Source organism: Ostrinia furnacalis, unplaced genomic scaffold (genome assembly GCF_004193835.3).
Source record: "Ostrinia furnacalis isolate ACB-3 unplaced genomic scaffold, ASM419383v2 OfSCF1632, whole genome shotgun sequence".
NCBI classification, from domain to species: Eukaryota; Metazoa; Arthropoda; class Insecta; order Lepidoptera; family Crambidae; genus Ostrinia; species Ostrinia furnacalis.
In genome coordinates this window covers 312,077-340,042 of record NW_021131871.1, presented here as the reverse complement: position 1 = coordinate 340,042, position 27,966 = coordinate 312,077, and the positions used below count along the sequence as shown (strand labels likewise).

Genomic DNA, 27,966 nt, shown 5'->3' with positions numbered 1-27,966 from the left:
CTTCAGAGGACTGCAGAACCAAGTTCCGTCTCTCTTCCATGAGTTGATTGGTGAGGTCAGAGATCTTTTTGGTTCCTTTTGAACGACGGGTTTTAAAGAACTTAGACCCAGTCGTTTGGACAATTTCCACGAACCTGTCATTGTATTTGTCCACATTTTCGCAGTCTCCTAGGCATTCGAAACGATTTTGCAACTCGAGCTGAAAGCTTTCGGGGTTTTGAACCCATAATTTCTTGCATGTCCAAAACGCTAAACACTCATCATCATCATCATCATCATCATCATCATCATTCCACCTCTGTTCATAGTTCTTATATTTTAGTGGTAATAAATCTAATACAAGCCTAATTTTTCTATCAACATTATGGATTTATTTATTTATACTTCAATGCCAAAATATTAACATTAGGCGAACTTAATGCCATAAGGCATTCCCATATTATACTGTTGGTGTTATTACAAAAAACTTAAACAGATGATAAACATGTGTTTAAAATGACATTTTTATACTTAAAATATTAACTTAAAGAAGTGTTCAATGCCCATTTAACTTTTTGTAATAATGCCACTATCAGGTTTTAAATTAATTGCCTATTTGATTTAAAAATAATTTTATTGTTTGTTGTATTATTCAATGATGTTAGAATGGTTCATGCATCTTTATCAGTCATATTAAATAAAAGCATTTTTAATTGGACCTTTTTTATTATTAGGTACCCTAGTTTCTTACTTTAGAATTTGTAAAGGCTTAAAATGAAAATCAATTTAAATACATAGTTCTAAAATGAATTTACAATAAAATGCTCATCACTAATAACTCTATACCTCAATTTTGATATCAGCCATCAATGAATGTCCTCATCCCCAAATACTGCCCTTTATGATTTTACATAGATATCTAGGCTCTCCTAGTCTCCTTTATTAGTTGTAAAAAAAGTAAAAACCTTATTGATAGTTTCTCTAAAGAGTTGTATAAATATACCAAAATGTCTCTACTTTTTGCCTGGAGCCCTAGAATATTTTTATGACTCATGGTCTCCAAAAATCTCTAAAATACTCTCAGTTTATTTATTCGTTCGTTTTAACTTTATTTTCGATTTAATAACTGATAGCGTTATAACGGTTTATCAGGCGATAGGTGACGAGCTTTTGGGCTTTAATTAGCACTTATCTCCCCTGGCCATTCCCGCTAATATAGTCTCTTCTCTCGTAAAATTTAAGCTTACGTATGAGCCAGTCGCCATTGCAAAACGTTTGCAATTTAAATTATTTTAAAACATTTTCATTGCGCTTCCATCGGCATCGCGTCATCCTAATTCATTCGGCCATTGATAAAGTTAACTTTACTTGATGTTTTTTTTTTTTTTCAAATCAAATCACTTTATTTACAAGACAACTGTTTTGTGACGAAAATACACTTTATGCAATAAAGGGCAAGCCGACGTGAAGTAGGGGCGGGCGTTGACCCTTCCAGTGCACCCCTCAACCGTTATAGTCGCCTTATGGAAACTGGCTGAAGTTATACGGAAACGGAGGTACAGATATAAACAAAAGTCATTACCACTTTGATCCCTACCGTCATACACGTAAAGACATTTTTGCTATTTTGATCGTTGCACTGCCTGTACGTTTTTACCGGTAGATACACGTAGACTGTCTGGTTATCCATTATGTAGATTGCATGCCTGAAAGGGTAGTAGGCGGCTCGTTTTCTTGGAATACTTAACCGTACTGTTAAAATGTTATGGTGTTCCATTTACAAGTAAATGTATTCTCGTCTCATCTCTTGCATTACGCTACTATCGCTTACCATGCATATTATTCCGACTACGTAATATTACGTAGCCGGAGGAACATTAGGATCGGTTTGAAGCAATAAATGGTAGGTATACTGATATTGCTCAAATGCCCACTATTACACAATAGTAGGCTGTAGACTGTAGCTCTACAGTGTACAAGTCACTCTAGTAGAAGTACAACCCAGGACAGACTGTCCTGGCGCCTCAGATCGAGGAAAGCAGACCCCAAATATTGGGAAAAAGGGCTAGCTACCAGGCCGATCAAAAATGGTTTACGATAAAGCATTATGGCATAGATATGAATAGTAACTGAGTAATTTACATAATGCTATGGTCATCGCCGCGCTGTACCACCTCAGGTATGCTGACGTGAGCGCTTGATTCATACTATTACTTGTATGCTAATGACGCAATGTGTACGACCTACAAACCTGATGTTGGCGCTCGTTTTACCACTCCAAAACTTTTGGAAACAATTCTTGCAAAGTTTAATCAAAGTGTCATTATATTCGATTGCAAAAATTAAGACCTTACTTGGTTAATTCCTCAAGTTTGACCTCAAGAAAGGGATTTCCAGAAAATCTTTATTAATATCTTTAAATCTTCAGCTTTTGTCTTTCTAGAGTCTATTAAGGCTGTGCAAAGATAGATTTTATTCTGCGCAACAAACGATTTTATACAGGCCTGTCTTCTGAAGCACATTATGTTCCATTTCGATTTATCCTGGTACAGACAGACAGCTTCGCTACAACTATGTAGGTCAATGTCAAATAGAAGCAGTGTGTCATTGTTTCAGCTTTATAACTTTTTACGTTATAACGTTTCCTTGAATAAAAATGGTTTGGTAACTAGAACACTAAAGTTTAATCACGAAATCATTATAGGTACTTACCTGTAGTCTAAATTTATCTAAATCGGTTCAGTAGGTTAAGAGAGATAAAGTAACAGACAGACAGAGCTACTTGAATTATAATATGTAATAATATGGATGGATGTTATCATCATCGTGTTATTGTACTTGATTTAGGAAAGCATTAATTTGAATGTCACTTCTACTAAATAGATTGACGATTTTAGTTAAATTTTGTGGTCTTCTTGTCCGTCACAGATGTCCCTAGCCCCTGCTGCTTCACGGTGAACTTTATGACTCGTATTTTTGCGTTCTCATTGATTGATTCCAAGAAGGAACGGTGACGGCGCTGCGCTGCAGGCCCGCTGTATCGCTGACGAGTTATTTTCTGTTCCATTAGTCACGCGTGTATCCGGCGCGGGCGCAGGTCGCGTCGCTCTGCACTCTGCGTCTCGATAATAACGTAACACTGTTTGCAATAAAAAAAAACTCGTTAAAACGAAAGAGAAACGACTTCTTTTGTCGCTAAAGGGTAGTAGGTCAGTGAAAAGTTAAAGTAAAAGTGATTAAAAAGTTAAAAGGGACACACCGAAATAGTTTATAATTTTTGCCTTGATTTTTGGAACGATTGATTGGGTTTTAGTGACTGATAGTGTTTAATTAAAAGGAAAACATGACATGAGTATAGTGATTTCATCCAAGAAATTGTTGTTACTAGAAATGTGAGTAATGTGACTCAACTAATATGACATTGGATTGTGATAACAGTGCTGTGGAATTTATTTCTTTCAAATAAATCGTCTAGTGCTAGAGTCACGTTGTGTATAGTGTCTGTATTTACATAAAAGTTAAACGTTTACAAGTTCTCCTTGGCTAGGTAAGTTGGAGCTTTTATTTTTGAAGATGACATAATAAACAAAACAAATAATTTGTAGCTATTAGTTGTAAGGGAGAAGAAGAGACGAATAGTTTAGAAAATAGAAAATAATATGATAATATCATTACTTATTCAAAAGCAGAGGGTCAGAAGCAAAATGTTCATAAAAGTCATGTGTATTAAAAACTCGCGCGCGAACTATTCCTTGAGTGATCAATTCAGGTGGTTGGTAAACACAAACACTTACATCAAAAATCTCATCAACTGTTCATTAGCTAATGATTACCAAACTTTTTTTTTTGTTAAAATAGTACCTACTCATGATTGATCATTACCTATTGAAAACACTTTTGACGTTGACTGTCCTTTATTTGTTTCAATGTTGATTTTGAAGCGAGAAACATGAGGGTAAATTGTGTGTAATATCAATGATAAATGTAACTAAAACGAATAACATTAATTAACAATGTCGATAAATTGTCGTTTTTATAAAACTCATACACAAAATTCTCTATTGGTTTCTTCGCTTCTTTAGCATTTTCATGTTACCTACGTACACTGTACGTGGCCTTACTTCGTTCGTTCGTTTTGTATTTGCTGCACCACATGGCAACACGTTTAAAGCCGTTTGTACATTTTGTCAACACACGCTTTTATTTTCTTCGGTCATCCCACAGCCCGCCGTGGCCTCGATTTGTTGCGTGGGCGGCGCCCTTTCTCGCTCGCCGCCCACAGGTGCGTGGTAGCCCGTAGCCCATGTGGATCGGTGTTAGCTGACAGCAACCAGTCTTGTCTCTTGCAAAAGTTGTTAAACTAGTAGTAATCTTGCACCTGTTGATAAGTTATAAGCTGTTTTCATTACTGTCCTTTTCTCTATTACGAGTAGGTAGGTATTCATTCAGAGTTGCAGTAAATGATAACGACAATTTACTTTTTACGTATGTTATTATATGTTAAGTCTAGAAACAGCAATATACTGTACAGTGTATTGGCTTATCGTATCGTACCTACATGGTTTTTATGTAAAAATCGTTTTAATTTTGCAATAAAACAGTTTAAAATATGACTAATTAGTAGACGTCTTTCATGTTTTCAGTTATAAATATACCCAGCGATGAACCCATTTCGTTGTTTTAAAATACAAACAGGATAAAATGCTGTTTAATATTCATTGCAATACTATACTAGTAATAGTATTTTTTCCTGTGTAAATAATTATCTTCTTGTACATATTACTTTTTTGGCAGTTAGGCTGGATAAAATACGTAACATTCATTTTGAGTAATCATTTTCTTTCCTCAGCAATTAGTAAATCTCTGTGTAAATCGTTTATGTAGGTATGTAGCGTGTCAAGCCAAGTTCAAGTAATAGAACTGGCGAGCAGCACTACTGTGTGTAATTGGAGCCACTTTTGACATATAAGTACATAAACGTGTAAAATTTTGCTTATATTGTAACTTACATGATCAATTTCAACTAACACAAAATAATATTAAAAAAGTATTTTTTAATGATTGATTAAATGCCGATGTGATTCCACTCCAGCTAAATACTATACAGCATTTTACAATTAGTAAACACGATGTAGGTATATCTGACCTACCTCAACAGCTCGGAGTGTGCAGAAGTAAAGTGTGTAGTAATCATGTTTTAAAATTGTTACAGAAACTAAGATCTGAAAATCGAATCTTCAAAATGCAACGACCGATAATGCGATTGCTCATCTGGGCGTGTCTGGTGGGGCTCTGCTGGTGTCAAAGGGCGGAGCACCTGCTCGCACAGAACCCCTGTTCCAGCAAGACGAGCTGCAGCAACTGCATTCGCACCCCCAGCTGTGCGTGGTGCTTCGCCCCCGAGTTCAATGGACCCCGGTGCTTCAACCCCGCGATGGAGGGCGGCACCGCAGGCTGCAGCGAGGAGTATATCTTCAACCCGGACAACCAGCGCTCTATCGACCCTATATACAATAAGGAGCTGACTAGAGGTACCTAACTAATTTATTCATTTTATGTTGTCCTATAGGTAGTTGTAATAGCCTATTACTAATAGGCTTTACTCCCTGCAGACTACAGACTTTTAGTCAGCAGATAGTTGGGTCCGATTTTAATTTGTATGAAGAATCAGCCGATACCAAATCGGTGTAATGTGCGCACTGTCATACGTCTCCATACTGATTAACAGCCCGACCCAACTATCAGCCAACTAAAAGTCGGTGGTCTGCACCTAGGGTAACACTTATTTATACTTTCTATTACCCAACCAAGTCCTAACAAAATCATACCTAACTAATGATAATGACAGTTGAAATTCCATTGTCACATTGTATTGTGTAGGTAACGTGATGACTATTGAACGAATAGGCTGTTCTATCACTGTTTTGTGGTTCTACCTAATAATTTGATTGTGTTGGGAAAGGCCCCATGTATGATAAAGGTACTAGCTATACCTATTAAAACTATTTTTTATACTTAAGTTGAGTTAAAAATTATGATTACATTTTTACATAATATGAAATTTTAGTCTACCTACTAAACTATTTACAGTTTTGCATGTATACAAAATATGTGATTTATACCGGAAGAGATAATTGTCGCCGTTCATTAATAGTGTCAAAATAACTTCACTTAATACTAAAAGTCCTGATTTAGAAGCTGTTTTCTACTTAGTTATTAAATTAGCATTAAGAGTTGCATTTCAAACTACTAATTTAAGGGTAGGTATACCCAAGCCCAACATTGATGAAACAAACGCTGGCCGTAACACTTGAAAATTTCGACGGGTTCATCCAGTGTCTAAGTAGCTCAGTTGGAAGAGCAGTCGCCTGGCAAGCGAAAGGTCGTGGGTTCAATTCCCGCCTTAGGCAGTTCGATTTTTTCAAGTTATTTTTCTATTTGTTGTCGTTAAAGGCGTTTTCATTTGTAGCACAAGGCCGCATGAGCATGAGCTCGTCTACCTTCGAAGAGTCCAGCATGAAAGGCGGCAGCTTCGCAGCTGGCGGCGGAGGCTTCGGAGCAGCGGCTGGTGGCGACAACCTGGTGCAAATCAGGCCACAGCGAGTCAAACTGCAGTTGAGACAAAGTGAGTGAATAATTGCTATAGTCTGGTCTGCGAGCACGTAGAATTTTGTCCAATGACCCCAAGCTACCCCTCCTTATCGCTCGCGCGTAATTATGTTGCTGTCGCACTCGAACACTCACTGCGGGCGCCCGTCGCACAGTCGCGACAGCAATATAATTACGCGCGAGCAATAAGGATAGGTAGCTTGGACAAAATTCTACGTTCTCACAGACCGGGCTTTACCAAGATAATTCATCAATGTCTTCGTGATAAAGGGAAAATTGGGTACTATTATAACTTATAACAGGGTACGGTTGTAACAACTCGACTCTTGCTAGGTAGGTAAGGGGTAAAAAGGGAAGGGCGTGCAAGCGACAAGACAAGTAAGGTTGTATGGACTTCCCCTTGTACCCCTCACCTACCGAACATTAATAAATAATTACATTCAAGTTGTTACAACCGTACCCTGTTACAATACTTACAACCGTACCCAGTCACTCAGTACCTACAAATCAACTGTGTCTAATTGCGACTCTATTGCTGAAAGAATTCGCGTAAGTGGGGGCGTCCGTCATCTTTTTATTTATTTAATGCAATACGAGTAATACAATAACACTACCGTATCTTAAATAGGCGAGCAAAAATATGTTTGAAGGAAGTTTCGAATGCTCATGAATTTTAACAATGCGCAACGAATGTCTTGTAAGAATAGATTTCTTGCATTAAAAGGTTATTAGAATCTAAATATGACTATGTGTTAATTTTGACTCGATGAACACATTATTGACTGTAATAGAATGAGTCATGAGATGATATATTGTTGTTTTTATAAGAAAACCGTATGTTTACTTAATCAGCAACACTATATTACGTATTTACCTGCATTGTTAAACTAAGAACTTTGTTCGTGACTTGACGACATCTCACAAGCGTGACCCTACTCAATTACGAATTTATAGTAGCGTAGTTCTGGGTTTATAGTTCAATAAATATTGTAATACTTTGTGTTGTATTTAATACCTGCTTATTTATTAACTAGCGGCCGCCCGCGACTTCGTACGCGTGGATCCCGTTTTACCCCCTTCATCTATCTAACACGGTTAAGATTTTTTCATACAAATGTTTTTTCCCGCTAACTCCCGTTCCCGTGGGAATTTTGCAATATCCTGTTGTAACTAAGCTTTACGTTTACTAAGGTACCTGCATACCAAATTTCAAGCGTCTATCTTACGCGGTTTAGATTTTTTCATACAAATGTTTTTTCCCGCTAACTCCCGTTCCCGTGGGAATTTTGCAATATCCTGTTGTAACTAAGCTTTAAGTTTACTAAGGTACCTGCATGCCAAATTTCAAACGTCTAACTTAAGCAGTTTAGATTTTTCATACAAAAATATTTTCCCGCTAATTCCCGGTCCCGTGGGAATTCCTAAGTATCCTATAACCTGCCCAGGAGTATGAAGAATAATTGTACCAAGTTTCGTTAAAATCCGTTGAGTAGTTTTTGTTTCTATAAGGAACATACAGACAGACAGACAGACAGACAGACAGACAGACAGACAGACAGACAAAAATTTTACTGATTGCATTTTTGGCATCAGTATCGATCACTAATCACCCCCTAATAGTTATTTTGAAAATATATTTCATGTACAGAATTGACCTCTCTACAGATTTATTATAAGTATAGATGTGAGAAGGTACGGCATTGAGTTATATCAGAAGCTTAAATCTATTTTAATCACATCGAATGCACAGCAATAAAAATATAATGAATGAAGCAATAATTTAGTTGCTTTGACCCAGTTGCATTGCAATGTTGATAGTGATAAGTATGCGCTAATTAATTTATGCTTTAAATATAATGATTTTATCTGTAATGAGGATTTGGTAACTTTACTTCTTCATATCGTGTCGATAACAAACCTATACAGTGTAAGCCCAAAAGAGTTCTTACACTACTATTACTTCTACAAGAGTGGCGTTGTCAGGAGCATTCATTAAATATCCTTGCGTGCAGTTGTTTGGGCACGCAGGGCACGACATCATGTGCTTCATCGACTGTAACTTGACTGGTAAACACCAATACTAAATAATATTTCTTGTTTCATAGATGCGATGCAGACGCTGTCTTTCTCGTACTCCCAAGCTCAAGATTATCCCGTTGACTTGTACTACCTTATGGACCTCAGTCGCTCCATGAAGAACGACAAGGAGAAGCTCAGTACCCTCGGATCTCTGCTGTCCAGTACAATGAGGAATATTACATCAAAATTCAGAATTGGTTTTGGTTCCTTTGTGGATAAACTCGTCATGCCATATGTGTCAACTGTGCCTAAAAAGTAAGTTGGATGCTAGCACGTTATCTTAATATACCCATACTGATATTATACATACATGCGAAAAGTTGTGAAGACAGAAGGAAAAAAATCTTCATGATTGTTCACATAAAAGTACTTGATGGATTTTGGTGATATTTTATAATTATAACAGGTACATCAGCCATATAGGCTCTATCTAATTTTAAATCCATAGAAAAGTGAAAATGAAGTATAGCCTTTTATTTTCGGTGTCTAAAATGTGTCTTTTCCGTTTTTCATAAGGTTGTTTTTAATTAGTAAATGTGTTGTTTTAGCTTGAAATCGCCTTGCGAGGGCTGCGCTGCCCCCTATGGATTCATCAACCAGATGTCGCTTAGCACCGATACTGATAGTTTTGACGTAAGTTAATTTAGGTGTAGCGCTTAACTGAGTCAGTGTCTGAGGTATCGCAGTGGCACGGGAGTGGTGACATTGACATATTAAATAAATAATAATAATAAATGTTCATCTCCACGAGTTTGCATCGAAAACAAAACACGCGAGACTGACTACACCTCCTGTGGGTCTAGACAAAGTGCAAATTATAATCGCAAACCAGTCGATAAGTGGTCGAAAAGCCCCTTTTTTGTATGAAGTTTTGACGGATTCGATTTTCGATTCGATCAAAAAGTGCGTTTTGTCTAGGGGGGCTGAAATATCTAATCGACAGGACAATCACGAGCATTGACGCACGCACGTGTATTCTTCACCCATTTGCATTGTAAAGACAATAAACTATGTATGTAAAAACGGTGGTGTAATTAATACTGTGCAGTATTTTAACTGCCTGAAGAATAATAGAAACACAAAATATAATTCATACTCATGTATTTCCTCCGCCATTTTCCGCAGTTTGGCACCTCACGTCACACATCATTTTAATTTTACCGAAGTCAGCCCTATGGCTTCGGCACAGTACCGATCCCTGACGTTTGTCAACAAAATGGCGCTCGACTCTTGAGACAAGTTAAATTACACCATATTGTTAACGACATTGAGCATACATTTTTTTAAATACCTTCACGAAGGAAAACTTTTGTACGCAGTAGGTACCACAGAATAATAATAATTATAATATAACAAATTAACAATATTATACATAGAATGGTACTTATAGTGCGCACATTTTAGTAATTATAATTGTTTGTGGTTTAGAACGCATGTTATGCTACCTAGATTAAGTTATGCTATCGCATTAGGTTTTAAGTACCTGTAAAGATAGTGATAATGTGTGTGGAAATAAATAAATAAATAAATGTTTTATCATCAAGTACAAAAAGACAGCATCAATTTAGAGTAAATTTTGTTATTTCCTTCTATATACATACATATTTGTACATCCTCTGGAATTCCTTTGTGCTATTTCTAATTAACATGCATAAAAAATGATTGATAAAATTGTTTTCATGTAGGGAGTAACCTAAGGCATGTAATAAATTAATTTACATGAGTTCGGTTAATATAATAGCGAACCGACTGAATATTCGTTTCGGGGTAAAGTGAGTTGCATTTACGTGCTTAACATTTTACTATTTGCATACCTTTCTATGTTATTGAAAATTTCACTGTCAGCTGTGAAGGGTCATCGTCAGGTCATTTAGTCGACTCTGTATAATTTGACCTACACCGCCCACGCTGGCCAGACGAGTTGGGGAGGCTTGATATCCGCATGTGTCCCTAATAAAAATAGCGGGCAGCGTAGGACCGGTCTTTCCTGAACACTATACAGGGTGTCCCGAAAACAATGGATAACCCTGTAACCATCGATAGGCCTCGCCATGGTCTCCCTAACGTCTAATTTTGACCCTAGTAAGAACATCACCGTTTTCAAGATTTTTGAGTTTTTGTGCATTTTTAGTAAATTTTTACCTGTGATTACTTTTTCTCATTACCTTAAAAACTTCCTGGGTAAATTGAGATTCTAAAAAGATATCACAAGCCTATTTGTATTCTGTATTATTCTTATCTCATGGCTACTTGAATAGCAACTAGTAAGAAAACTGCAAAAAAGAGTTTTTCTCGTAATAAGTTAAACTTAGAGTAGGCGCACACCGTTGATTTTTCGTCGGCCGATAGTTTAGTCGGGCAGTTGATCAGTATGGGCATGTAAGGGAGTGTGCACACTACGCCGATTCGATTTGGCCGATTCTTAATACAAATTAAAATCGGGCACAACTATCGGCCAACTAAAAATCAACGGTGTGCGCCTACTCTAAGACTGCATAGTGGCATTAAATACAAATGGAAAATTTTTAGCGTAGGAATTTAAATAAAGCAACATTTTATCATCATCATCATTTCAGCCATAGGACTTCCACTGCTGAACATAGGCCTACCCCAATGATTTTCATAATGACCGGTTGGTAGCGGCCTGCATCCAGCACCTTCCTGCTTACCTTTATTGTTCTGCATAAAAATATATAATGTCTATTCCAGAGGGCAGTAGCGGACGCAGACGTGTCCGGCAACCTGGACGCGCCGGAGGGAGGCTTCGACGCCATCATGCAGGCCGTGGTGTGCAAGCAGCAGATCGGCTGGCGCGACCAGGCACGGAGGCTGCTGGTGTTCTCGACCGACGCCGGGTTCCATTATGCTGGGGACGGCAAGGTAATACAATGTTCCGCAAAATTTTTGTGTTCAATGTACAGTCGCAGAATGAAAAGGTTCGTCACCTTAGTGTCGGTTTTCGCTTGCACTAGGTACTGTAAGAGTCAAACCTGCCAACATAACAGTGCAAGAAACAGTGCTGCTAACATTTAAATAAATATGACGTTTGCTAACGAATAAGGTTTTGCTTGTTTATTTTTCTATCCCATCAGTGCAATGCAATGATGACATTGACCAATTGACAATAGTTTTTTTTATTTAATATAAATAATAATGGCAGGTTGAACCAACAAGAAGGTTTTAGTTTATCAATCATAATAATCTTCTTGACAAGATAAATCGTCAAACAACTATGATCAATAATTTTGAACTTTACTGACGAACAGTTAAAGGTTATTTTCTCTAACTCGAGATTATTCTGTAACATAGTTTCAAAAGGTTATATGTGTTCGCGATTCGTTGAAGGAATCAATTTGAAAACTGACGAACCTTTTCATTCCGTGACTGTACATCTAGGAAAACGAAATTTTTTGGAGGTACACCACAAATGAAAAATATTTTTTTAAGTAATTTGCCTTTGTTAGTCTTACCTTTGCTTACGTATGTACTAAAAATAAGTTTATAAGATAACCTTGTTTTTCCGAGGCACACCATCTAATGATCTCGGCCGCGGTACAGCCTTTGCGGAACACTCCTAAAACTCATTTTACTTTTGCAAGCATGCTTTTAAAAACACTTTAACACGTCCCAGTATTAACCCTACCACTGCTTAGGGACAATAAATAGGCCAGAGTGTTGAGATAATATAATATTGGAATGGCTGCATCCTCAAATTGGTCAATTTCAGACAGCGCCATCTAGCCCCAAAGTAAACAATTAATAATTATGCTTGTGTTCTGGAAACCAGCAAAAATATTTTTTTACCATTCCGTTATCTATCAAATGCTGGACAAAATGATAATACGCATTAATAAGCGATGGCTTAACCACAACAATTCGTCATTTACATCGCAATTTTCCTGCTGGTTATTGATATCGGCGGAACATACCGGAATTTAACAGACGTAAACATATCCAGTACAGATGCACCCGTTAATATAGATCCTACTAAAATAACTTTTATAGATATTTGATTTAATTCTAGATGCATACAATTATTATAAAGTTCATGATTTGTTTGTTACAGCTTGGAGGTATCGTTCAACCAAACGACGGAGAATGTCACATGGAAAATAATACGTACACGCATTCAACCATTCAAGATTACCCAAGTATTTCACAGATCAATCTAAAGGTAAGATATTATTTATTTATATCTGCTTTCTAGGATTCTGTTATTCTATTTTTTTATTTTTAACTGAACATTTGTGATTCAGGTGAAACAAAACGCAATAAACGTTATATTCGCGGTGACGACGGAACAAATTGGCGTGTACGAGGAACTGAGCAAACACATCGAGGGCTCAAGTAGTGGTGTGCTCAGTGAAGACTCGGGTAACGTCGTGGAGCTCGTGAGAGACCAATATAATGTAAGTGTTGTGAAACTTACAGGAATAATGAATCCCATCAAAAACAATACTTGTCAAAAAAACCAAGTCTCGCAACTCAGTTGTTCTACGGTAAAAAGTTGTGAGATCCATGTAATACCAAGTCCAGGCCAGGAAATCTTTAACGTTTTACATAAATTATTGACTTGGCCATCGCACTAAATAATTTAATTTACACGTGTTTTCATGCGATGGCCAAGTCAATATATTTATGTAAAACGTTAAAGATTTCCTGGCCTGGACTTGGTATTACATGGATCTCACAACTTTTTACCGTAGAACAACTGAGTTGCGAGACTTGGTTTTTTTGACAAGTATTGTTTTTGATGGGATCTCATTTCTTTTTGTATTTTGTAGACAGCAGTTATGTATCTAGAAAACTGGACCGAAATTGAAAAATTTTACTCGATTTGGCGGTTGCACTACCGTGCCCCCAAATCTCATTTCTTTTTGTATTTTGTAGACAGCAGTTATGTATCTAGAAAACTGGACCGAAAATGAAAAAAAATACTCGACTTGGCGGTTGCACTACCGTGCCCCCAAATATTTTAGTTTTTCCTTGATTCATACACCAAACACTACTTATATTCCAAATTTGAAGCTTCTAGGTCTGCTAGAAGTGCCTTAGAGTTTTGATGATCGGTGAGTCAGTGAGTCAGTGAGTCAGTGAGTCAGTGAGTGACAAAATTAAGTAACTTTGACCCGTTATAATTCTTAAACTACTGGTTCAAATTGAATGAAATTTGAAATATACCGTGTCTTTACAATGCCTGCATAGCTAATGAAAATTCAGCCTTCTAGTTTTATCCAGAACGAAGTTACAGGCGGTCGAAAATGGCCTGAATTGCTTCGAGAAAAGGATGGTACGGCCGTGCTCGACTTGGTGGGGGCACTGCCGTGCCCCCAGATAGAATTAAAATCGCCACGGATCTTTTCCCACCGCTGCATTCCTGTGTAGCCAATAAAACCCCTATCAGTAAAGGCAAATATGCCCAGGGGGAAAGGTAAACTCGGTACAATTTTAGTCTACCCTAAAAGTGACAATATCTCAATGGCGATGGCAGCGGACTGCTGTTTCGATATGTATTGTTTGAACCCACTCCTAACTTTGACCAGAAATGTACTGCCAACTATCAAATTGACTATCTCTAGAAAAAGTGTAAGCAATGTAAAGTTTTATACCTCTAAAAAACACCCTTTATAAATGACTAGCGGCCGCCCGCGACTTCGTACGCGTGGATCCCGTTTTACCCCCTTAGGGGTGGAGTTTCGTAAAATACTTTCTTAGCGGATGCCTACGTGATAACATCTACCTGCATGCCAAATTTCAGCCCGATCCGTCCAGTGATTTGGGCTGTGCGTTGATTAATAGATCACTATGTCAGTCAGTCAGTCAGCTTTGAGTTATTATATTTAGATAGAATATCTAGCTAGGCGCTATTTTGCAACAAAAATATAGTTGATGTCCATTTGACTGTACATTGATGCAGCAAAACATGAAGATATTTGAATTATACTGACATGATCACCGCTCTTGTGTACTTATGTGATAAAGCGGTAACAATTTACGTCGTTAGCGATAAACGCAGCGTACCTAATGAGGGTCGTTTCAAGATTAAAACGATTTCAACGTGTAATCCTGCACTGACGGCAATAATTGCTAGATTTCAGTTTTTGAGAAGTCATATCTACTTCTGATACATATTTTTATGTCTTTAAATTAGTATAGGTACATTCACAACTTAATTTCTAACAAATATGGTAAGTCATGTCCTACAAATGTAGGACAAACCTAAATAGGCTGAGTTGCACCATCTTACTTTGACTGTAACAAACGTCAAAAATCTGTCATATTCCATACAAAAAGCACCGGTTATCGTTAGAGTTACCGTTAAAGTTAGATGGTGCAACTCAGCCTTAGTGTTGTTGTGACGTAAGCTACACATTCGGTAAAACGACTAGACCAGAATAAATAACAAAGGTAGTCTATAATCATTTATAATCTAGGAGACCGTTATTCCAACTCATCCATGCTCGTAATTTGTTGCAGAAAATTACGTCCACAGTCGAGATGAAAGATACATCAAGCGATGCCGTGCAAATATCTTATTACTCATCGTGCAAGGGCGGCAAGGAGAAGGAGCAGACCAACAAGTGCGACGGGCTCAAGGTACCAAATTATATGATTACCGTGCCCATTAGCTTCGAATTGCAATTTTCTACTTATTTTTTATTGGTGGTATTGGTGGTTTAGTCAACTGTATTGCGATGCCTTGTTTTTTGCTACTTCCGATCTTTAGTAAATTTGTGTTTTTATTCACAACAAATACAAATATGTCGTCGTCGTCGTCGTTTCAGCCAAATGACGTCCACTGCTGGACAAAGGCCTCCCCCAAATATGTATTAGACCAAAACTATTTATCAAAATAATGTCAATTGTCATTAACATCGCACAGCTATTCGAAAAAAAATTCATGACTAACGGTAGATACGAGGAAATTGAAACAGTGTCGTTTTTTTTTAGGTTGGAGATGTAGTCGAATTCACCGCTGAGATCACGTTGAAGGAGTGCCCGAAGGACCCGGAAAAGTGGAAACAATCATTCCAGATTTACCCTGTCGGTGTGTCTGAGACCCTTCACGTGGAAGTGGAAATGCTCTGTGACTGTCCCTGCGAGCATAAAGGACACCATGTGAGTACCTATATGTTTTTACAACCGATATTTTTGTGATTAAATATTCCTTTATTAAAAAAATGTTTATTTGGTACCATATAAAAACAATACAAGAATTAACGTCACTGTAGTTTCGTCATTGCTAAATATTACCTACTTACATCAATCGAAATGAATCAGTCTTGGCAAGTGCGATTCGGAGCATTGTAATGTTGAACCGATGTGATGACTAAATTTCGAGTTATTCAAATAAAACGACATTATTGATGTGTGCATTGCCTGTAATAATGATGTTTAAATTATTTTATTTAATAGGTAGAATTTGTAGAATCTTCCTACAGGATCTTACATAAATGTAAACTTCAAACATCGCCATGCCTCGGTGTCATGGTTATTTCGTAAAAATGACTCATCTAACTAAAGTAAAATGAAAGAGTTAGAAACTGTTGTGTTTGATTATAAATGTTATCATAAAAAGCTTCCTAGTAAGTATACTTGAAACATCATGCATTATGGGATCAGATGTGTTGATTTATTGATTCCGATGTCGGCCGCGACTTGCTTCTGGTATACCGGAATAAAAGGACTTCTGTATTCAACGATGGCTCTATTCGCAGGCCTACGACGACAGCGTATCCGTATGCAGCGGGCAGGGGATCTCCGCTTGCGGAGTTTGCCTTTGCAACCCCGGGCGCTTCGGGAAGGGCTGCGAATGTTCGGCGCACGGCGGCGTGTCCCTGGAGCAGGAGCGCGGCTGCCGCCCCACCAACTCCACCTTCGGGCCGCTGTGCTCCAACCGCGGCACCTGCATCTGCGGCGTGTGCGAGTGCAACAAGATGGAGGACTCCTCCAAGGTACTCACTGACAGGGCGGGTGGCAGGGCTGCTAGGGCTCCGCGCACGGCGGCGTGTCCCTGGAGCAGACAAGATGGAGGACTCCTCCAAGGTACTCACTGACAGGGCGGGTGGCAGGGCTGCTAGGGCTCCGCGCACGGCGGCGTGTCCCTGGAGCAGACAAGATGGAGGACTCCTCCAAGGTACTCACTGACAGGGCGGGTGGCAGGGCTGCTAGGGCTCCGCGCACGGCGGCGTGTCCCTGGAGCAGACAAGATGGAGGACTCCTCCAAGGTACTCACTGACAGGGCGGGTGGCAGGGCTGCTAGGGCTCCGCGCACGGCGGCGTGTCCCTGGAGCAGACAAGATGGAGGAATCCTCCAAGGTATAGTTGCGAGCGGTTTCAGCCTTGCGCTTGAGCAAGTATAAGACATAGCCACTATGTTCCAACTTCTAGCCTTTTAAGACTCTTCTGAGAGCCTGTAACACGAAATAAATCTCTGTTTGAACTATCCGGGGGACGTAGTTTTGACATGATCATCACCTTCCATCGGTTAAGATGCAAGTCAACGAGTTTACTCATTGCGGGTTAAAAAACTGAATTAATTTTTATTGTGTTTTAACCTCAAGAAAATCAGGTCAAAGTTTTCGGAAAAAACACCGACAGAAAGTTTCTGTCGCTAACCGTTAGCAACAGAAAATGAAGCGCATCATGCGTGTGCCACGAAAGTAGGAGAGGCCTAGAATAATGTCATATAATTCCTTAAACTTTGTCTATTGAACACCTTAAATGAAGCCGTTTATATGCCTCAATAGGCTAGTTGCCTAAAAAAATTTTTTTAGTCCGTAATGTTTAATATCAAAAAATATTGGACACGTATAATTTTATTTGTCAATCTAACAAATAATTACATAGTTATGGTGCGTTGAAGTTGCGCACGACGTCACAACGTGCGGCATTTTTAAGCAAGCGTTGACGTCACGGGCCTCTTCTTATGAACTTTGGGGCGCTTTATCTCTTTAAATTTTCATTAGTTTGAAAAAGTGAAAAATACGTGTAGAGTATTTTTTGATAAGTTAACTGACGGACTAATTAAAACTCTTGCTTTTTGACCCAGGCAACATCCCCATTCTCCTGTATTTGTTATCAGGTGATATCTGGCCCGTTCTGCGAGTGCGACAACTTCACGTGCGACTTGAACAAGGGCAAGCTGTGCTCGGGCCCCGAGCACGGCGAGTGCGTGTGCGGCAAGTGCAGCTGCCGGCCCGAGTACACCGGGCCCGCCTGCCAGTGCCTGCGCGACCAGGCGCCCTGCCGCTCGCCCGGTATGGCTCTTATAGACTAATGCTGGATTTCTATATTTAATCCTAATACAAATTGGACGGATTTGGATTGTCAACTGTCAAATTTTAATATGTTTTTGGCCAAAATATCTGCGGTTTATGATGTTTTTACATTTTTATATTGTTTATAAGACTATTTAAACAATATTAAAGTGTAAATGCATCGAACATTTTGGAAATATAATCTAAAACTGAATTCAATTTGACAGTTGTAATCTGGATTTGGACAAGGATTGAATATAGGAAATGGGCGTAAGAGTAGGCGCACATCGTTGATTTTTCGTCGGCCGATAGTTTAGTCGTGCAGTTGATCAGTATGGGCATGTATGGGAGTGCGCACACTACGCCGATTCGATTTGGCCGATTCTTCATACAATTTAAAATCGGGCACAACTATCAGCCAACTAAAAATCAACGGTGTGCGCCTACTCTAAGACCTAGTGAACGCCTTTTATAAAAGCTGAAAGTTTGTCAGCGTATGCTCCCTATGTAGAATATAATGTTGGTGAATTATGAAGTTTGTAAGTCTAACTTTTACGGTGGCTTTTTCTGTATATTCAATAGACCGTAATTCTACTAACGTCATACCATTAAATCCGATTTTTATGTATAATATTAAAATTTGGACAATAATTAGAAGTATTTTCCTCAACAGCCAGACAGTTTTGACAGTTCCAACTCCTTGCCAGACAGTTTTTTTAGGGTAGCTCCCAAAGCCACCATGACCCAAACTTCATAATTCACCAACATTATATCCTATATTGGGAGCATACGCTTACAAACTTTCAGTCGTTCTCTAGCTCTTAGTCTCTTATGTAGCTGAGATTGGGGTGATATTACAATAAAAATGTTGGTCTGATGTGCTGTTGACTGTACATCCTGCCCTCGGCTGTAATCAAGTTTTCACTTCATTAAGGTCATCGGTCCACAGGTTTATTTATGCTGTGTCATATGGTTACATAATCGACATTCTCACTCATAAAATTATCACTATCGTGGGATTCCAAAATCATTCCTCTTCTGAAGCTAAAATGAAATAAAATAAAGCTAAAGTGGTTTTCTGAATAAAGAATAATAAAATAAATAATTCCAAAACTTGCATGCAAGTATCCGGGGAGGTTTACTTGTGGACTGGTTTCCTTTTTCAATCACTTTCCATTTACTGAGTTTTTTTTTTCATTAGAAAACGGTGAAATCTGCAGCGGCAACGGGAAATGTGTGTGTGGCCAGTGCGTGTGCAACGTCGACGACGATCGCCACTACTCCGGCAAATACTGCGACAAGTGTCCGGTAAGAAGATTGTTTTATTTTTAAATAGTTACTATGTTACAGTTCACGACGCCTAAGCTGAGCTTTGCATTTGTGTGAGTGATCACTAAAAGTAGAGTCAGACAAAAATCTTGTAACGTTAATAATAAGAGACTGTTTGAGTATTCGCAACAGCTTTGAGCAGACTATATGGCTCCAACGGTTGAATTAACAATGAAGTTGTTTTACTCATAAATATTGGTCGTTTTTAGGGCTAGTATGAAGTGCTTGAATGTCTACTTATCAACCCGGAAAGGGATCAACACCGTATTTCCTTTCGCCGCACTTACGTTACGGTACGGATATAGATGACCCACGCTGAACTGTCCCACCAAACTCAATGACGGGGGGGCGCTACCATCGTTCAACTATATGGTTTCCAACATGGCAAAAATCGGAACCAGCGATCCGGTATTGACGGTGGCGCCCCACTGTCAATGTTATGGATAGGACAGTTCAGTATTTTGGAACTATAAATGTGCGTTGCAGTACGGAGTTTCATACTAAGAATACTGACCGCTTCAAGTTGATACGGTTTCGATCCGTTTCGGGTTGATTAGTGTGCTTCGTTCTTTATGCTGTCAGTTCATCTCACTAATTGTCAGTCTCTATCAGCGCAGTGGTATCTTTGCCAGTGCTCCCTCAAGCCTCACTTACCCTCAATCTCCTACAGACGTGCCCGGGCAAGTGCGGCGAGTTCAAGGAGTGCGTGCAGTGCGAGGCGCACCATCGAGGCCCGCTGTACACGGAGGAGCCCACGGGCGCGCCCTGCGGCAACTGCGCGTTACACCCCATCATCGTCGAGGGCAAACTCGAAGGTACGTTAATACAGTACCCGGCATTAAATATTGCACATCGACCTTTGGAAAGAGAATCGGTTAATTTCGGCTCGTAGAGCGTTATCTCTGTCGCACACTACGATTGACAAAACGTCATTGACAAAACATTATTCAATGAAAATATTGCCCAAACCCTTAGTATTTCTCTTCGACAAATATTTTAACACATTGTGAACCACTTTTCTTTGATGACTATAAAAAGTTTTTAGCAATTTAATTCACAAAATCAATTGCACACATTTAAAATAAAGTTTGTTTACACTTTGCAAAACGTCATTGTCAGCCTTTGTTCAAGTGCGACAGTGATAACGCTCTACGAAACCGAAATTAGCCGATTGTCTCTTTCTAAAGGTCGATGTCAATATTTATCGCCGGGTATTGTACGTTTCTATTGTAGACCGCATGAATAGGTTTGGTTTACCACTTTGCGGGTAAGATTCGATCAGTAGCTTTGCCATGAGTTTACATTACATTATAATCGCTACCAAGTACGTTAATAAGGGTAATCGCTAGCGAGTAAATATGGCAATCTTTAGTTCTTAAAAGTCGCTAGGGGTGCTGTGCTGTACAAACTGTTATACATTTTTTTACGCAGTAAACTCATGGTAAGCACACAGATACGTATAGCAGAAAGATTTCTAAAAGAGACGGACGGAAAAAGACGTCACGTCGTAGGTGAATATTGTATTTTATAATCAAATTTAAAGATCAACTTTTTTAATGATTTATCTTTATTTATGAAATTTATAAATAGTACAAGTACTATTTAAATTATGAGGATTAAGGATTGTAAATTACTTCAGCACTGCTAATCTTTATGGTTGTTGCAGCGAACGAAACATTGAACGAGCATTTATGTAGTTTCTACGACGACGAAGACTGCTTGTACCTTTACGTGTACTCGTACGACGAAAACCAGCGCTTGCTCATCCGGGCGCAGAAGGAACGAGAATGTCCAAAGAAGGTATGTTTAAGTAGCTTAAATCTCAACTAAAATAGAAAGACACGGGTCTTAACGCTACTAATTTGTCGTTTTAATAGGCTAGTTTCCTAAAAAAAATTTTTACCCCGTCAATTTTAGTACATATAAAACAAATATTGGACACGTATTTTTAATTGTCAATCAAACAAATAATTACAAAGTTATAGTGCGTTGAAGTTCCGCGCGACGTCACAAAGTGCTGCACTTTTACGCACTCACTGACGTCACGGGCCTTTTCTTTAGAACTTTGGCACGCTTTATCTCTTTACATTTTCATTAGTTTTAAAAAGTGAAAAATACGTGTCGAGTAGTTTTTGATAAGCTAACTGACGGACTAATTAAAACTCTTGCTTTTTTACCCAGGAAACAAAAATAGGGATATTGTTTAGCAACCGTTTTGGTTAAAAATTATGCAATATTTTATCCCTGACTTTACATAAGCGTGTAATGTCGAATTGAAAGAAATAATAAAGACATGACATATTCAGCGTTCCATTGCTTGTCAAATCTGATCAAAATCTGCTCTGCGATTTAAGAAAGGGAGGAAACCATGACAAATGACTTTCGCTTGATAACATTGGCTAGCATAACTTTCAATAAACCTTTATTTTTGTATGTAAGACATACATAGCCTCACGTTAACGGAGGACACTCAGTTGACAGCTATTGACGAGGGTCACACCCGCTCCGTGTCGCGCTAGGGTCGTACACATCGATTCCAATGTAATCGGGATACAAACTAGAATATGTATGTTTTATCGTAATATGACGGCCAGACAGCGATGACAAAACAAGTTCATTGAACTAGATTTGACCCAAAACACGGACTAAATCAGTTTAGGCATTGTGCTTACAATATAATCTTTCGACAAGCAAATATTTATTTTATCATGTAAATGTCATAATTCTTTCGACAAACAATAATTTATTTTATCATGTAAATATCATAATTCAAGTGAACATAATGCAATGATAGCTTTGACATAATATCATCATCATTTGAAAGTGGGCAGGCGGGTGCAGATTTAGTGGGGATTAGCGGAGTCCTTAAGCAAAAAAAAAATGGTATGATATCAAAATTCTTGCATTCGTCGGCGACAGAATATTATGATTGAATGTCAGTATGTATGTTACTATTCGATAACTCGATAACAAGTGAGAGTCGTAACTTGTGATCGTCAAGTCCTAGGTAAATTGACGTTATAATTGCCCTTAGGTGTTCATCCTGGGCATAGTCCTGGGCGTGATCGCGGCCATCGTGCTGGTGGGGCTGGCGCTGCTGATGCTGTGGAAGATGGTCACCACCATCCACGACCGTCGCGAGTTCGCGCGCTTTGAGAAGGAGCGCATGATGGCCAAGTGGGACACCGTAAGTACAACACTGCTTTGGTTTTATTATTTCTTGAGTATGTGAAAACTTCATACACGCAACTGCTTAATGACGCGTTTCCACTGCGGCTGAGCGGAGCTTAGAGGAGTTGAAATTATATCGTATTGAAGCGGCGCGAGTGGCGTGTGAAATAAGTGAAAAATCCGTGTCAGTTACATTTATTTAATGTGTGTGATTTAATATCCTCTGTACTAAATAAAGGCTATAAATATTTTATGTTCTGTTAAATATATTGTAAGAACACGGAATAACCACTTAACATTAATTTTAAATGAATATTTACAGTTCCGTTCAAACGCCCGACCGCAGCCAAATGACAAAATGTAATATTTAAACTCGCTTCGCGGTTGATGTTGATATAATGCCCCCATAGGCTCAGTAAATCTATCGCGCGTCTCTTTTGTTGTCGCTCCCGCGGGAGTCATGCGATATTGTTACTATGAACACTGACATTACATTTTTCTTTTCTCTGGACAGGGCGAGAATCCTATCTACAAGCAGGCGACCTCAACCTTCAAAAACCCCACGTACGCTGGGAAATAATGTGGTTAACATTAACTTGACGACACTAAACCAACACACAAGTGTCTGGAGCGGTGAAGACATTTTCTTCGTTGGTTGCATTTCATAAGTAAAATAGTAGCATTAAAATTGTGAAAGCTTATTGCTGGTGTTAGAAAAAGTTGCCTTATATTGTGCCTTTCATATATTAAAACATGTTTTAGTGTTTATTATACACTCATCCGCACATTATTGACTAGACTTAATGTAATATTACGTGACTATATTTTTGTCAGTTTTAAAAAAATGCAAAAAACTGTTTCAATGCTTATCGAATAGAAATTCTGCGTTGCAAATTTTAAGGTCTGGAATAATCTCAATATTATTATATTGAAAGCGTTTTGTACTTATATGAGGGAGCGGTATGTGCTTATGTGTGTGTAGATGTAGACTCGGCAAGGTACAAATTGAAATTTAGCTTTTCTTGCTTGAAAAGTTTGTAGCTTCCAGAAAAGTAGTGTTGTAAAATATCTGTCACAACGACCTGTTTAATTGTAGAAATATTGTATTCAGAGGCAATCTCGAGTCTGGAAATCAGTACATTATTTTTTTGTGGATAAAGATTTTGTATGTAGTCATAAAAAGAGTTTAGACGTTATAGATGAATGAAATTAGATGTGTTTGTGAACGTGTGTAAGGGGACTCATTTTGGTTGTCTGTATTGTCACTGCCAACAGTCAAGGTTTAATAGGGTATTTTACTACAGTCTGCCTTATTTTACTACATTATTTCTTGTACTATCTTTCTTTCTATTATCTTTCCTACACTTCTATTATACGTGTGCAACTCACATTTATTGTATTATTAATTTTTTAATTTACTTATAAGTAACTTCATCAAAAAAGGCAAAAATAGTAAATTTACCCTATTGTCTTCATCATATTGTGTATGAGAATGTATATTTAATAGATTCAAGTTGGCTTCCCTAATATTCTGGTGCCTTATATTATACACCCTATTAACAGTAAATAATAAAACTAGTGCCATTACTAATATATAAATGAAGCGGTATTCCGTATGTAATATTTATTAAATTAGATATTTTGTAATGACTTGAATATTAATTTTATTCTGTAAGTGACATTTCTGATTATACGTAAGTTCAATTTTGTATTTACCTTAATTAATAATATTTTGCATTTTTGTCAAGTTTTTCTATCGTTATTTATAGGTATTCTCTGACAACACTTTAGTCTTGCCTTTGTAAAATTATTTAAAACATACTTGAAATATTTGAATAATCTGTAATTCAATATACCTAATAAGAGCTTAACCTTTAACTGGTGACATGGTTTTTGTGTAACGTAACTGGTGACGTACGGTCTGAGAGGCCGCTACCGTATCAAGACTGTAGCAAAGAAACTAGGTAAGGTAGCATACTACAATCTTTAAAAACAGATTATTAGCATATAGAAGAATTAAATTTAAATATAATAATAAACTCTAAATATAATTTTTAATGCAGAACTTGCCGTTAAATTAAATGTAGTAATAAAAATCAAAAAACTAGAGATGAGATCGATAATCGCAAACAAAGAAATTTAAATCAACAAATTATACCAAAATTATTATTTTTTCTTATAGTTCAAATAATAATCAATTAAAAAAAACCTATCACACGTGGGTAACCTATCAATTTAGAAAACTAGCAGTGGTGTAACTTTTGTATTTTTTATTAGCTGTCAGAGCATTTATTGTTTGGCATAAAGATGGACCGACATTTTCACTTTCTGACTGATTCTCGTCAATTGGTCCTTCATCTTCAAATACACTTTCTTCAGCTTCTGAATCATGGTCATTTTGCTCCAGAACGATGTTTTCAGGAACATAATTCGGCTTTCGACCCAATTGAGTCTTCCTTTTCCAGATATTTTTCAACTGGCGAATTTTCAAGTCGTTTCATAAAGTATGGCACTATATTCTCAACTAATGATCCTACGCTTCCTTTTTTGGAGTTATTTAAGTATCAATTGCAAGTAAAAACTGTAAAAATACGAAAAACTGGATGAAAAAAATGTCACGTAACTGGTGACATGCGGTCTGAGAGACCGCTGCTGAACTTTACATCGATGTAACTTGCCGATTTAGAGCTGAATGATGCAAATATCCTTATCTACGGCGTAGACAAAACTAAACTTGAAGCTACTGAAGCGGTGAAATACAGGAAGTACGGGGAAGGGGGTGAAACGATGATTCACTGACACCGCCCGGCCTGTGAGACCGCTTGTCACCAGTTAAAGGTTAAGTTTATTTTCAATATTTTCAAAGAATCAAAATATAAAATATACGCCAATAGAGGTTTTGAGATATTTACGTTTGTATATAATTATTTTGATAAATCTATAAATTATTTTTATTTTGTCGTGGTCTCTAATAGTAGCTAATAAAAATATTAACTCTACTTTCCTTGTTTTATTCGAAATATCTTCCACTATAAATAAATATTTCTTAAAAAACAAGCAACACTAAACTGTCAATTTCTAGGAATCCAAGGATGTTAGATCAGTTTATATTTTCACCATTCAGACAAGTTTACTAAGTTAACCTACCTAACTACTAACGAAAACGAAACTTACTTAGCTTATTGGCCGACACGTGCGACCGCCGCTGCCAAGAAATTAATCTGTGGCTTATTGTTGTCAACACTTGCACCACCTAACTTTAACGGTAACTATAACGATAACCGGTGTTTTTTGTATGAAGTTTGACAGATTTTTGACGTTTGTCACAGTTATGGTAAGATGATGCAACCCAGCCTACCTACATATAGGTACATCTGTTCATATTACACTATTATTACCTATTTATGTATGTACTAGGTAGGTACTCTGTCAATTTCCATAGTGTACCTACGTACGTACGATACAGAAATTTGTTATCCTATAGGGTTAAAACATCCTAAGTAGGTAGCTACTTATAGTTGCTAACAAATAACTTTTTATTATTTCTATGTACGAGTAGGTACTCGTATTTGTGTAGGTAGATATCCGTGGGCAGGGAATAATTCCCTAGTTACCCTTAGCAATATAGACTTTTTTCGTCAAACATATTCTGCCCAAGGCAAAAAGTGGGCTGTTCTCAAATTAAGGTTAAAAAACAGTTTTTATAAAGATAAAAGTTAGCTAGAGAATGTCCTATCATTATTTTAAGAACATGTTGAACTAGCCAGTTAACGAAACCAACCTTAATAAAAGGTTTGGGAAAAACTTGGAAATCACACAAAAAATTTAAAAAAGCTACGTGATTACAGGATAAAGTAAAAAAAATAGACCAAGATCTATCTAATGGGCTAACTAGCTGACTCGGTAAACTTCGTACCACCTAAGTTCATCAGAAAAAATGAAGGATCCTAATACTTACTCTATACAAAAAAAAAACAATCATATATTTCCTCTTTGTAATAGTATAGTAGACCAGTGATGGCCAAGAGGTCGACCGCGAAGACTATTTTGTTAGCCCGCGAGAGTTAAATAAACTGCACTTATTTATTCCCGCCATAAGAACACTATCTATCTACCTATAAATATTTCACTCTTTTCTAAACTCTACCTTGCAGTCGACCGCAAGAAATATTTTCGAGCATAAGTAGACCTCACAGGTCAAAAGTTTGGCTACCCCTGCGGCCCTGGTGTATCATGTGACTTAATTGCTAGATACTTATTATTGTGGAGAAATGAAATGGTTTATCGATACCCTTACCCTTATCATTTAATATCCTTATGGTTGTTTGAGTAAAACTAACTTATATTACCCCTCGGGCTTCATGGGGTCGAGTGTTACGGTCCTGGCACACGTCGGACTGGCTCACAACAAATTGGATTTGATCCTTCGGCGGTAATTCGAGGAATGGACTTCACCTTTCGGTTGGAGGCCCAACTATATTTTAGTTGCATTTTACATGAGGGATAGTGATACTTTTTACATCCGCAATGTGAAAGTTTGATCTGGTTACAAATAACATAGCTAAAACAAGCACACGCTCACTACTTGACTGGATATCAAGATTCAAAATAGCAATTACGGGTTTGAGTTCTGAAGATAGAAAAGGTACAAAATCAAATGCTATGTGACGAAATTAGCATTACGAAACAAATTATTTTGTACATACACGTCCTACGTACATCGTACACGTCTATAACAGTAAGTAGACTAGGTAGATACAATTTCATGGCTAATCAATAACTACGTGACTACGACAAAGTAAAAGCGCTTAAAGTTGAAGTTTTCTTCTTCTAACGCCAAGTTAGAAAGTTTTGGTTTTATTAATTCTCTGTGTAAATAAATTGCTGAAACTCTTATTGCATTTTCCACTTGCACTTAATAATTCTCTGAAGCAAGTTGGCGTCGTAGCACGATTGCTACGTAAATAAAAACAGTTGCGAATTAATTTTATTGAACCCAGCGTGTTTTCCCTCGCCGCGTTGTCTTCGTTTCAATGCACTTTGTTTGTTGTTTCAATCTCGAGTAGTAGTTAGTTTGTAGGTACTGTAATGTAATAGGTGATCAAAATATAATTACAACTTTGTGAGAATAACATAAATAAATAAATATCCTTGGACATTTTACACTGCGCTTCTAGTCCCAAACTAAGCAAAGCTTGTACTATGGGTAGTTACTTAGACAACGGATATAAACATACTTACCTAAATACTTTTTTTTTGTAAATACATACTTATTATACATAGAAAAACACCCAGTCCAATACAAACAAATATGTTCATGCACACAAATGTTTGTACTGTGCGGGAATCGAACCCGCAACCTCCGGAATAGTAGTCCGTTTCGATGTTCGACATTTTAGTTTTATTATAAATCTGTTGCATTTATAATCAATACTAAGTATTCTTGTTTTGTTTAATCTTAGTTAGACGCGCTTTGAACTTGATCGATAAGTTTAAAAATCTGTTGTATGTAGGATCTACAAAGAAATCTTTTAAATTA

The 27,966-nt window shown here is 37.7% G+C and overlaps 1 protein-coding gene and 1 non-coding gene across 3 annotated transcripts in view; both read left to right on the top strand.

Moving 5' to 3' along the window:
* The window catches only part of mys (position-specific antigen beta subunit myospheroid), a 28,085-nt gene extending 2,661 nt beyond the window's left edge, over positions 1 to 25,424 (top strand). The window contains exons 1-18 of one of the 2 annotated variants that reach the window (XR_003655919.1): positions 3,044 to 3,526; positions 5,192 to 5,510; positions 6,449 to 6,604; positions 8,694 to 8,922; positions 9,216 to 9,300; positions 11,377 to 11,547; positions 12,734 to 12,841; positions 12,924 to 13,076; positions 15,145 to 15,264; positions 15,619 to 15,786; positions 16,386 to 16,622; positions 17,753 to 17,927; positions 19,129 to 19,235; positions 19,927 to 20,071; positions 20,923 to 21,056; positions 22,291 to 22,443; positions 22,942 to 24,294; positions 25,267 to 25,424. Coding sequence is in view for 1 of the 2 variants with exons in the window: in XM_028304996.1 (XP_028160797.1) it covers positions 5,222 to 5,510; positions 6,449 to 6,604; positions 8,694 to 8,922; positions 9,216 to 9,300; positions 11,377 to 11,547; positions 12,734 to 12,841; positions 12,924 to 13,076; positions 15,145 to 15,264; positions 15,619 to 15,786; positions 16,386 to 16,622; positions 17,753 to 17,927; positions 19,129 to 19,235; positions 19,927 to 20,071; positions 20,923 to 21,056; positions 22,291 to 22,443; positions 22,942 to 23,007 (2,496 nt within the window). In the remaining variant the exon portion in view is untranslated. Of the gene's footprint in view, positions 1 to 3,043; positions 3,527 to 5,191; positions 5,511 to 6,448; positions 6,605 to 8,693; positions 8,923 to 9,215; positions 9,301 to 11,376; positions 11,548 to 12,733; positions 12,842 to 12,923; positions 13,077 to 15,144; positions 15,265 to 15,618; positions 15,787 to 16,385; positions 16,623 to 17,752; positions 17,928 to 19,128; positions 19,236 to 19,926; positions 20,072 to 20,922; positions 21,057 to 22,290; positions 22,444 to 22,941; positions 24,295 to 25,266 lie in introns of those variants that run through there. The other variant, XM_028304996.1, reaches the window with a different exon arrangement.
* Positions 6,317 to 6,389, top strand: TRNAA-GGC (transfer RNA alanine (anticodon GGC)). The gene has a single exon. It is a non-coding gene; the product is annotated as a tRNA-Ala (tRNA).
* Positions 25,425 to 27,966: the final 2,542 nt, after the last annotated feature.